Source organism: Leptosomus discolor, chromosome 2 (assembly GCF_034619465.1).
Source record: "Leptosomus discolor isolate bLepDis1 chromosome 2, bLepDis1.hap2, whole genome shotgun sequence".
Lineage (NCBI taxonomy): Eukaryota > Metazoa > Chordata > Aves > Leptosomiformes > Leptosomidae > Leptosomus > Leptosomus discolor.
This window is the reverse complement of record NC_141392.1, coordinates 7,321,296-7,334,212: the sequence shown is the minus strand read 5'-3', so window position 1 is coordinate 7,334,212 and position 12,917 is coordinate 7,321,296. Positions and strand designations below refer to the sequence as shown.

The following is a 12,917-nucleotide window of genomic DNA, read 5'->3' as shown; positions in this document are numbered from 1 at the left end:
TTTTATGAGAAAATGTTCTTGGTCATGTAGGTTTGTAATAGAATTCCCTCTGGTCTCTGGTCATGTATGCATAAGCATCTCATTCCTCATTAATTTATTGGGCAAGGTACTGTACGTATTTCTTTGTAGCATTTCTATCAAAAATTGTCCTCCATGTCTAACTGTTTTTTAGTGACTGAAAGGCTTTATGGAGGCCTCTGTTGTTGTTTATATGTATATGGAGAAAATTACAATATGGAAGTAATTTGAGAAATTTCAACAGTTTCAGCAGTAGTGATCTAGAAATTGAATGGGTTGGAAATACAATATTCCAGTGCACTGCTGCATATATAATGTATGTGCAGCATATGCTGAGGTCTTTTTCAAAACATTTACTTTAAACCTGTCAGGTATTTATGAATAGCAAAAATTAATTTCCCCCAGTTCTGTCATCAGTTAGAGAAATGGATTTCAGCACAGGAGACTGTCAGTGTTTCCTGCATACCAGAGCAGCTCACTTCAATGTCATAGAATTACACCAGGTGGCCTGCTAAGAGTCAGCTTAATGTGATTCCAAATGATAGGGTAGAGAATGTGAGGGAAATTAAAATAGTATCATACTTATGATTTAAAAGGAAGTTAATTATAAGGGCTTGTTAATAAACAAAGAAAAATTCAGAATGTATTATCTGTTCTGTAGCTTATCAATAGTGAATGTGATACCATAAAAAATAAAATTTAACACTGCATAACTTTACATTGGCTATGAAATATTTAATTAAGTTGTTGACATGTTTTGCTTATTAATGGATTTTTGTCTTTGGAAAGAATTATTAAAATGGTAAGTTTAGCCTTTATATTTTTGAATGTGGTCTGTCAACGCAAACACAGTTGTAGCCTCTTTATTTCTGGTTTGCTTCTGTCATGCAAATACAAAACCATCTGAATGCGGACAGTGTTTTGAAATAAAAATATTTATCCTGTTGCTATAAAGTAGTTGGACAGAGAGCAGAGAGGAAATATTCATTATTGCCTAGTTTTCCATTATCTGAAAATTGAGCATGTAAAATTGCTATGTTAACTATTACTTAACAATTTAAACGTGAATGATGATTTGTTACTGCATTACTTTTTATGCAGGGTTCCCAGAGTATTTGCGTGTACTGCTCCATGACTGACAGAAACCAGAATTCAGAGATATTAAAGTTTGGGGGTTTTTTTTTATTTTCTTAAAAGGTAGTTCTTATAACTGAGAAATGAAACAGTGTATTTTGCCTTTATAGAGTAAACAGTAAATATATATGACCTTATTTTTCAGCTTCTAAATTAAAAAAAAAAAAACAAACCATAGGCAAAAGTACTCGTATTTTACTTACCGTCTAGATAGAATGAACAAAAGACATGTCTGAGTCTATACAGCAGTTAAAGGGCTTTCATTGTATTATAGAATTTCTTTTATTTTAATTATTTCACAAATAAGAGTCCATTGAACAAAATGCCTTCCTTTTTGAACTTTGGTCATACTTAATTCTTAAAAAATGTTAATGTAGGTGTTCTGCATGAATTAAACTTGGCAGCTATATCTTCATGTCAAAATTCAGCCCATGTGACTTAACTTGCACATTCTTTGAGCCACTTAGAAGGAAAAAAATTTTTGGATACCTTTCTTTTCTGGGATGTTGCATGCAACTTGAAAACGCCCAAGAAACTGGAAAATACATGAACTGGTGTCAACAAATATGCCAGAGCAGATTGTATGTCTTCCCTCATATTCATTGAATATAAAATAACCAGCCAGAAAACTTATGGGGAAAATGGAAAGTGTAGAAGTCTTTTATGTTTATAAGAGTCATTAAAAAACATCTGCTTATGAAAATAAAAATTTAAAAGAAGCATTTGTGAATAAATTATTTAACGGGAAACATAAATTTGAATTAATATTGCAAGTATATAAAATGTGTAAATAAAGATGTGGTAGACATCCATTTTTGCAAACTTTTGAAGTTAAATATACGTTTGCAGTTACATTTTTAAATAGCCATACATACTTTATTAAGCTTCTTGATTTTTAAGTGGTTGCAATCTGTCTACAGATTTCTGTTTTTAAAATGACATGTCTACATGGTAGTGCTTGCCAAAAGCTTGCTTACTGTCCTGGTTTGGCTGGGTTAGGATCACAGCCCGGCAGTGCTAGGCAGGCCATTAGCAGTGTCAAGCCAGTCAGGGCAGCTGACCTGAGTTAGCTACGGGTGTAGCCCATCCCATAATGTCATGGTCATTGTAAAGGGGGAAGGTTGGCTGAGGAGAGAGAGTTTCTGTGGGGTTCCTCCTGCTTTTCCTCTGGCTTTTCCCTGCTCTTGAGGGCTGCTCTCCTGTCAATTGTGGCCACTGTGCATTAATTTGGCTGAGTATCACTTTGTATACCTTTGTTGGTATTGGTGCTGTTTCATTAAATTTGTTTTCATTTCAAGCCATGGGTCTCCTCTCATTTTCCCGATTCTCCTTCCTGGCTGGTGAGGGATTGTGGGGTGATAGAGCGACTGTTATATTTCAGCCCCAGGTATGGCCTGAACATAGACAGGTACTCAACTGAAAACAAGTAAAACTTCCTGAATGTTCCTGGAAGCAACTTGGAAATTTACTTTGAGATAAGACTTCTGAGCTTGAAGAGAGGAATGTAGATATTTTTATGGAGTTAAGTGGGTAATGTGCTAAAATATAGACCAGGGACTTTTGTCTCGTTTATATTTATGCTTGATCTACTTCAGTGCACAACAGAGGCAGCTTCCTTGCCCCTGAGAGTCATTGCATAGCTGCTTATGCTTACTCAGGCTGTGTCAGTATAGTGCTGCCTGGCTAACTTGGGAAATGATAGCCCTACAGCCATGAAGAGCTGGCTGCTAAGTAATCCCTCAAGCATCTCCAGGTCTTCAGCAAGTTTTCTGTCCTGTCCTACTTGTCTAATACTGCACAAATCTGAGGCTGTGGTTCCTTGAGAACTGATCTGATCTAAGGCTTGCTACCTCCTGCTTTTCCACACCCTGCTCCTTTTCAGTAGTCCTTCCTCTGTGCCATCTCTGTGCTGGCTGGATCCTTCTGTAAGTCAATTAAATTACGTGGCAGAAAAACCATTTGTTTGGTTTTGTTTTGGATTTTTTTGTATGGATTTGCTCTTTGTTAGTGACCTGAGTTGGTTTACAGTAGGATGAACGTCATGAGCGCCAGAGTCAGCATAAGGCAGCTGGGAGGAGGGAAGGAGAAAAGCTGAAGGATGGATAGGGAGGGGAGGACCTCCCTTCATAAGTAGCAGTGATCTACTACTACTCACCCTGTGTAACAGAACTGCACCCTGAGAGGGCGATTTCATAATACAGCTAAACTGCTCTATGGGTTTTTCCTAAAAGGGTGTTGTTCCTGCTCCTCATAACATCAGCATGGACCCTCTCTCCTTCCCTCCCTGATGTAAAACCAAAGCAAGTAAGTTCAGGGAACTCAGGCAGAAGAATGAATTTGTCCCAACACCACCACAACCAACTTTCAGCCTGCCCTAGCTAAGCATGTGGCTGTATGGGCAGAAATGTCTGTTGAAAAGGAGAGAGAACCAGCACTGGTGTTTCTGTGGTGATATCGTCTTGGATTAGTTAAAGCCGATAGTGACATTAAATGCTGGGTATTTTCCAGAACAGCTACTGTCACTAGACTAAATTGACTTCCTCAAGAGCTTTCTTGATGGGAGGGCATTCTAATTAGGGGATACATATCTTAGAGAAGACATTCTTTTTCGGGTCTTCTTATGAAAATATTGAAATTATTTTTCTTTCAGAAATCCTTTGTAGACATTTCTTACTTTTTTCTTTATACAATTCTTATACATCCATTGTAGTCAGAATTGCAGGACACAGGAGGTAAAAGCTTGTCTCTGTTGAATTTAGCATCAAAATATCCATAGGTATCATAGGAGCTACAAATGTGCTCAACAGTGTTTGGTTATTTAATGTTCATTTCCACCCTTAAATTTTATGGTTTTAATTAAGTAATTAATTTTAAAGTTGATTTACATTGTCATCCTATTTAGATTTTAAGCAATTCTGAAAGGAGGATATTGTTTGTCTTTCATGGTTTCTGTATTTCTGTGGCTTCTTTTGGAACTATTTATCCATTAATAGCTGTATCTCAGGTTGCCAAATAGTTTCTTTATCATTCTAAATCATCAGTGTTTGTCTTTTTATATGAAATTGTGGTTTGTTGAGGCCATTCATTTTCAAGTCTATTATTTGTAATTATCATCTCTTATTGAGCTCTTGTGTCCTATGTAAGCATCAAATGGTATATTCAGATTTGTGATTTGATTTCTGATTTTCTGAAGGAGAACATACAATGCAGGGAATACAGTATACTGGGATATTATCTTCCCTAGGTAGCTAGGAACACTTTTCTCTTTACAGACATCCTAATTACCCTTCAAATATCCAAAGTAAAAGTTAAATGGAGATTTTCTCTTTTTTTACAGAGATATTTTAATAGCATCCTGGATATTGATAAACTGTCTGTTGTACCTTTACAACAAAAAAAATTGCAACATACAGAAAAAATAATGTATAGCTGAGGTAGAGTAGTTTCAAATTATTGAAAATGTATTTAAATATTTATTCATTCATTTTAATATATTCCATTTGACCAATGTGATCAACATTAAGAAAATAGAAAAATTTTATATTCCTTGACTAGAATTTGGTATGGTTTTTCCTCCATCCAAATCATAGTGTTTAATTTTAGAATAGGCTTAAATTGCTTTGAGTACACAGTGTCTGGGATTCCCTGGATACAACTATTTCTGTAGTAAGATTCCTGGCTGCATGGAATATATCATTGTTTGTCCTTTTAGTCAGATTTTCTGTTAAAAGTCATTCTATCAAGTTTTAAACTGATATAATCATTATCTAGTACTAGTGTTTCACTTCAGAGAAAGTGCTGTGAAAGGAGAAAGATGGAAGAAATGTCAGTATTTGATTTAAGCAAGAAGCTTCAAGCCTTGTCTCTCCTCAGCCTACTTGCAACATTCCACAGTCATCTTTCCATACCTTGATGCCAGATTTTCCCTAGCTGAGGGAAAATTTTAAAATTAGCATGTGTGAAATCACAGTCCCATTAAAATGAAGTCCTGAAACATATTTTCATTAAATAAAATGCTGCTGGTGGCAGATGTGAAATCAGAATTTAAATAGTTTTGGCGTTGTTCAGAATTCAGGATGTGTTTCTAACAATCATAGACACTGAATATTACCTTATCTTATTCAGAACATCTAATTGCCAGAGACCTCTTAAAGTTTTATTGTTTTTTAACTTTTGATTGTAGTATTCATTAGTTTCTTATATGGTCTGGACAACACCGATATTCATTTGAACAGATACAAAAGACTAGCAGTGTGGTCTCCTGTGTGTGCAAGCTAGATATATGGCTTTGGCCAAAAACATGTTCAAAGTCTGACTTTTAGCCCTAAAAGGGTCTTTTGTGGGCCTGCAGCTTCGGTTGTCCTTGTTGTGGACATCCCAACCTTTAAAACTTATTTTCAGTGGTCAACATTTTTGTGTGATGCTTCTCTTCTGAGATACACATCGTGCTAGGCTCAGCCTCATTCTGCCATGACCGTTTCCATCATCACAAGTACTTGATCTGTTTCACGTTTTATGGAATCGATAAATCTCATCCCTAAAGAGTCCAGCAGCCCTTTGATTCCTGACCTGACATTTGCTAATGCTATTCCTGATGACCTGCCAGTACGGATCTTCAGAACTGCAGTCTGTGTTTGACAACACTCATAATATGAATCAATATTTAGCATTCAGTAAGTGAGCTGGGGAGTCATTTTATTGCTGCAAAAGGCTACATTGCCCCTGGGCAGCTGTCAGAAATGGGTAGTTATTAATAGCCCTCTCTTTTCGCTTAGCATAGTCAGTAGGGGTCAGCCATGAAATGATTTAATCAGTTTATGATATCTGTGACAAAGAGCACTTAAAATGTAATCACAAAATTTAAGGAGAAGTGTCCCTGGGCTGTTGTAACGTTTTCCTCATTTAATTTTCTCTGAACTTGATACGGTACACTAGAAGGCTGACCAAATAAAAGATCCTTAGTTTAAAGACCTTTCTGCTCTTCTGTCTTACTCTGTGTGTGTCTGAGTGAGGGGTTTTATGGGAGATGAGTGTGGCAATATTAAAGAAGAAAATGGCATTCCAAAATTTCATCGTCTTGGGACCCCTTGCACTTGACCATGGTGACTATATTGCAATGAAAATGTTGTGTGGGGCTGAGGTGTTTCCATGTGTTTGAAAAGGAGGAGAATCTTCTCTTCTAATCCTTTAGAAACCTTGAAGATATGGATGTGGTAGCTTCATATGGATATGGATTGGGCAGCTTCATTTTCTGTGACTGCTTTACCAGAGGAGTTCACCACAGGTCTTGCTGAACTTGGCAGCATTGTAACACTTGCGTTTTCGTGTCGGTGGGTGATCTGGTCTGGAAAAAAGTCTTCCGTGTGTGAAGTACAAACAAGCTTGTACGTCACTTTTATCAACAAATAATGTGAACAATTGGTAGAAAATTTCACTGTGTTTCTCTGAGTTTCCCTGGTCCATCTTGTGATACCCTGAATCATTTCATAGTGTAAGAGCTTGCATTGCCATCCTGTCCTTTTCTGAAGACTGCTTCTCCAGTAGTACTTCCTAGTCAATCTTTGCAGTTCTTTAGGGAGCAAAGCTGACGTTCTTTGCTTTTCTGTAGTAGTTGTTTTCTCATATGTAATAGTGAGGCTGAGGGTTTGACGTGTGTGATGTTGCGTGGGCTTCTCTCTCTCTCAACATGGGTCACAGGTCCTGCCAGGAGCCTGCTCCGGTGCAGGCTTCCCACAGGTTCACAGCTTCCTTCAGGTATCCACCTACTCCAGCGTGGGTCCTCCACGGGGTGTGGGCAGTCATCTGCTCCACCGCCCATGGGCTGCAGGGGCACAGCCTGCCTCACCATGGTCTTCATCACAGGCTGCAGGGGAATCGCTGCTCCGGTGCCTGGAGCACCTCCTCCCCCTCCTTCTTCACTGGCCTGGGTGTCTGCAGAATAATTCTCTCACATGTTCTCACTCCTCTCTCTTATGCAATTACTGCTGAGCCATAACTTTTTTCCTCTCTTAAATACATTATCCCAGAGGCACAACCACCATCGCTGATTGGCTCGGCCTTGGCCAGCGGTGGGCCCGTCTTAAAGCCAGCTGTCGTTGGCTGTATCGGACATAGGGGAAACTTCTAGCAGCTTCTCACAGAAGCCACCGCTGTAAAACTCCCGCTACCAAAACCTTGCCATGCAGACCCATTACAGGATGCAATGCTATAGTTGCTGCGCAGAGGTATTTCTCCAAAGCTAAAACTGTAGCAGCTCAGACTTTTAGTTCTGGAGTTGTTTCTTTGAACCCTTAAGCAAAAGGAAAGCTAGAGGCTGTTTCGTTATATCAAGTGCTGAGATGTTCTCTATTCAGACAACTTTGTTAATTTAGTAATTGATACTTCCTCATTTCGTAGGAGTGAAAACTGTGTCAATATTAATACTGGAATCCTGCATTCTGTTTTGCAAATTAGAGACAGACTTCAGCAGATGATGCATGTTCATAAGCTGTAAGATACAAACTAAATTTTAGTAGTCTGTCTTTGGTAATGCATAAACTCTTCTAATGGTTCTCGAAGTCAGTAGGAGACTCAATTGCAGTTGACTTTATAATGCTGTGGGTTAAGTGTACTTATGCATGGCAAATATTTCTAAATATGAATGCTTGACCGACATGAGGGGTTTTGTTACTTTAAGAATTTTAATATGTTTACTTTTGCTGCTCTGGGCAAAATGTCTGATTTTGGAGCATGCAAACTAGTTTTGCCTTTTAAATTTAGAGTTCCTATGCCTTGGCTTTTCTTTTGGTCTATTATACTTTTCCCTTTACTTTCTGAGTTCTTTTGCTTATAGATGGGTTTAAGAAGATGTAAGTAAGAAGTGCGCTTTTGCATGTGCCCTTGTACATACCGAGTGTCTAACTGGTTGTATTTTGAATTTTCTTGCTTGTTATGCCAAATAATGTGATTTACTCTAATTCTGTTTCACAGAAAACATTTTCAGGATGATATTAATGTATTGGTATCTGGAGCATGTAATTTCTTTTTTGGCATGTCACAACTTTTTTCATTCAACATTTGCTGCTTAAAGTAGTTCAGTAGCCTGCAAACTTAGACTAGTGACTAGCCTATCTCCAGGACAATTCTAGTAGTCACTAAGTGATCAAGCTTCTTTAGCAATTTAAATATTTTCTTCATGTGCTGCATCTATGCTATTGCAGCATTCTTTGTAGGTGTGTTCTTATGTCTTTGCCAGCATTGTGGGACATACCAAATGTGCATCTGCTTGCAAGAAGAGGCATAGATCTTGCACTGCGTTGCCAAAACAAAATTAAAAATTACATCCTGTTCCCAGTAAAAGTTCTTGCTAATGCAACCCAACATTTTAGGGTTTTTTTTGTCCCATGAAAAAACTGTAGTACTCTCTCTAAAGAAGTGTTGAACATTATGGATAGTCCGTGTGGCAAGTCAGTCAAATGAAGATGTAAATTTTAACTGCCTTAGTTACAGTGTACTAAATTCCATTTTCAGTAAGGTACCTTAATTTCACACCTTCGTTTAGTTTGAATTAAATTCTTATACAGACATGTCCTCATCTTATGATTCAGGAAAGCTATATTCATTTCATCACTCATTTGGTAGCAAAATCTGAGTATTCATTAATATATTCAATTTTGCAAATTGTCTTTAGAATTACAGACTTCCTTGCCTTATCGAATCATATCAATGTAAGATGTTTGTAGTTATAAAATCTGCTCTCAAAGACAAACGTAAGTGGACATCAGTGCATGGTTTCGTGTGATATTTTAAGTTTAGCATCATACAGTCGTAGAAATTGTTTTGCCCCGCGAATATTGCCAGGGTTTCATGGTAAAGAACCCTAAAAGTTGCCCTCTGATTTCAAACCTTTCAATAATTTAATAAAACGTTGTTTTGTTTTGCAAGTACAATATTCTTTAATACTCTTCTTTATGACAAGATAGTTCCAATTTTTTAATTGTACGTATTGAGTAATAGGATTTTACTTGTCTGGTTAACAGAGAAAGCATTTCCCTTAAGACTGTGAGTGTCATTAGTTATTATCACAATGTTTTCATACGTATTTTCTAGTTCCAAGTTTATTTTGAGCAGATGGGAGGGAGATATGTCAAACCCCAAATTTTTATATATTTTTTGAAAACTGGTTATGTTTGTGATATTCTAGAATGAGGATGAACAGAATTGCAAGCAAAATTACTGAGCATGGATTATTCATCTCGCATTTATGATAATATTTTCCCATTGATTTTGGAAGGATTCTGTCTGAATAAGAGCCAAGTGAAAACAAAGTAAGAAATTCTTAAATCGCATGATAACATCCACTGTTTGCAGTTGGTAGCTATTTTAGGGTTTCCATTTTTTATTTTTTTCCTCACTATTTCTGAGAGGTGATACCTACCTCTTCATAGACCTTACTCAGGCTTTCCAATCTGTTCATTCTTTGCAACATAATATATTGTGTAGTTGCTCTTAAAGCTCCTACAGCTTTAAGAGTTTATTCTGTAGTTTTGCCTTGTTTTCATATGTTTACACAATTTCCATAAGATTGCAAGTTTTTTTAAGATGATAAGAAAATCAGTTAGTCACATGAAATTCCCATGGAGGATATACAGAAATTGCAAGTAAATTGTAAACCCTGAAGAGGGTCTTTGTGAACCCTTTTCACGGTTACGAATATAGTACTTGAGGAGCAACGTGCATTGTGAGGTTCTTGTGTTTTGGCCCAATTATTCATTTGAACTCGTTCACTTACGAAGTAATTGAAGTACACTATGACTCTGTTAATTTAGGATAGCACAGCATTTGCTACTCATGCAACCAAACAAAAAAATCTAGTTTCACAAGAAATGTTGGCTGGAAGTGTCTTTCTTATGGCAATTTTCATGGAAGGAAAACATTGTGAAACCATATGCTGTTAGAGAGGTGGGAAAAGCCTACTTGAAAGAGAAGTTATAAAGACTTAATCTGTAGGAGTTTGGTGCTCCTTGATTCTGGGAGTCCTGAGAAGTTGAATCTGAGATGATACACCATTACTAATAGAAAGAGACCAGGAGGATGGCAGTGCTGTCCATAATGGCTGAGAAAGGGAGATTGAATGGGCTTGGAGAGGAAGATCCAGGTCTTTGTCTAGGCTGTATGGGATTGCAGCCATAGCAAGATACTGCAATGGCTGGCCAAAAATAGATTTGTAATGGCTGTGACACAAGGTTATTCTACCTATAACTGAGTGCTCAAGAAAGACAAAGCCAGAAATCTACTTGGAAAAAGGGGAGGCAATTAGACGAATAGATATGTGGTATAGCTGCACAGGGATGATAATTCAGTTTATGTCAGTGAATGTTGTTGTTCAGTTTCTAAGCACATACAAGTAAAATGAGGGGCTGAGATTGATACTTGACAAAATAAGGGCATAATTAGTGTAGTAAGAAAAGTAGTGGTAGAGAGCTAACTCACAAAAGCTGACAGGGAAAAAGATTTTTAAGGCTTTGTGGTGTTGAGTGTGACTGGCAAGTTAAAAGGATTGGGAAAAGTGTGTTGGGTTTAAGCTTTGGCAGGCAGGTTGCTGGAAACTAGTGCAAGTCCCTTCGGTGTGGTCAGGATGGAAGACTGTGACTTGGAAAGTGTCAGGGAAGGAAATCCTAGGCAGTAATTTTGCCTAATGTGTTTGCTGATCTTAGATGTAAAATAGAGAGACGAGTCATGGAAAAGGCAAGTGGGATCAAGTGTTAAAATCCTATAGTGCAAACAAGGTGGTGAACATTATAAAAATTAAACGTGCATTTTCAACAACGTACTGCTCCTCCTTCATCCTTACTTCATCTGTAAAGATTTTACAACTTCACATTATTATATGGAGCACCTTTCTTAAATAGAAAATAAATCAAACTATACTCTCCTTGTTAATTTAGCGTAATGTAACATCCATGCCAGAGCAGCTAAAACCCATGTGCCATTTAAGAAATCTTTGTAAAGCAAGCGTGTCTTTGTGTATGATGATTTTCATGGAAAGAAAACATTAGATATATGCTGAAATTGTGAACTTTGTGACATTCTGAAGTCTCTGAGAATTCTGACATCTTCAGCAAGTGGCAAACATGATATTCAAGTGCCTGTAATTGACCAATGCAGCAGTTGACATCTGACATGCAGTTGACTGAATGACCTGGAAGGTTACATGGGTAGGTAGTACATTAAATCCTTATTTAAAGCTTTCTCGAGTAACTGGAATAGCTGTGACATAAGGCTAAACCGCAGATAACTGACTTCTTAAAAAATACATCCAGAAATCTAACCTTCTAGAAAGGTCTGTATTGTATACAGTATTATCCATTAACTTCAAGATGTGTCTTGCTTTTGTTCAGAGTATTGCGTGATTAGATTTTTTTTTTTAAGTTACAAATACATGATTGGAATTGTATTTCACAGCTACGTCTTGCTACATGGATGAATGACAAGATGGGTTGAACCTTTGTCTTTTGTCTTTTTTTTTTTCATTTTTCCTTCTGGATTGAGGTGATGCATTGCTATACAGAATGCCTCCCTGAATGCCAACCTGCAGTTATAACATGAAATAGAACTGCTAATAGAAGTATAAGAAATTAGAGGTAGAAAAAACATATTACTTCGTCAGCTTCATGCTCCTGACAGTACATCAGGGTTCTGAATTGTTCAGGAAGAATGTTACTCTGAAAGGATTAGATATGATGTAATAAATTGTGTTAAAATGAGTGAACAAGGCTTTTGTAGCTCAGAATGATAGGAAGCCTGCATCTAATACTGATACAGGAAAAGGTAGGTTACATCAGCTTTATGAATAATCTTAGTATTTCATTGCAGTTTCGCCCATATTTCTTACATATATTATACTGGCAATATTTCAAGAAATTAATTTTAGAGAACTCTAACATTACTAAATGTTATTAATTTCTTGCCTTTTTGCTAGGAAGTATTTCTAAGCTGACATTCAGGTTTTGTAAACTTTTAGAATTGTGCCAAGTATAACTAAACCTTAAATAGTCTCAAATATTTTAATCCCTTGGAAGTTTACAATTTATGATAGCACAGTTTTGCTTAAGATTTGCTCCTTTGAAGCTGTGTCTTACACGCAAAAATAACAGGCATTAAAGCATGAATTTTGTGAAGAGTACTTCAAATTAATTTTCTCCCCAGGCCTGTGAAATTCACCATGTGAGAATTAGTAACCATCTTCATAGGCTGCAGCTGTTTGTTAGTATTTTGTGCTTCATATGTTATTCTAGTCCATAGAGGACAACAGCATCTGTATAAGGATCTGTTGCAAGGTATGACTCATACTTTGTGAAGAATTAAAGTTGATACATTTCAGTTGACTTTCTTAAATTGATGAAATTTCATTATTATTTTGGGAGTCAGTACTAACCTACCTTTCTTTTGATCTTGCTTTTAATTTACAGTAGAATAGGACTCATTTGAATACTTACTTTTTAAGAGAGCAAAAACACTTGTACAGTTCTAGCAGCTTTAATCTTTTTTTGTGATGTTTTTCAGTTAGTTAAGTTCAAGCTTCATTTTAATGTAAATCCAAACCTCCAAATTTCATTATCATTATTAAAGGCTGTTTATTCAGTTTCTGAAAAAAATCTCTCGTTGCTGTCACCATAATATGAATGATCAAAGAAGAGTAATTGTAACATTTCTTTAGGAATCCTGCCCTCAGTAAGCCCATAGGATTTGTTTACCCTCTCTTACCAACCAACATTTGTCCCCAT

The 12,917-nt window shown here is 36.8% G+C and overlaps 1 protein-coding gene across 2 annotated transcripts in view; it reads left to right on the top strand.

Moving 5' to 3' along the window:
- CAMKMT (calmodulin-lysine N-methyltransferase) overlaps positions 1-12,917 on the top strand; it is a 218,461-nt gene that overhangs the window by 97,988 nt on the left and 107,556 nt on the right. The window contains exon 4 of one of the 2 annotated variants that reach the window (XM_086460915.1): positions 10,216-10,235. The exons of the other annotated variant lie outside the window; for it this stretch is intronic. Within the exon in view, the coding sequence (XP_086317041.1) occupies positions 10,216-10,235 (20 nt within the window). The remainder of the gene's footprint in view (positions 1-10,215; positions 10,236-12,917) is intronic. 2 annotated transcript variants of the gene reach the window in all.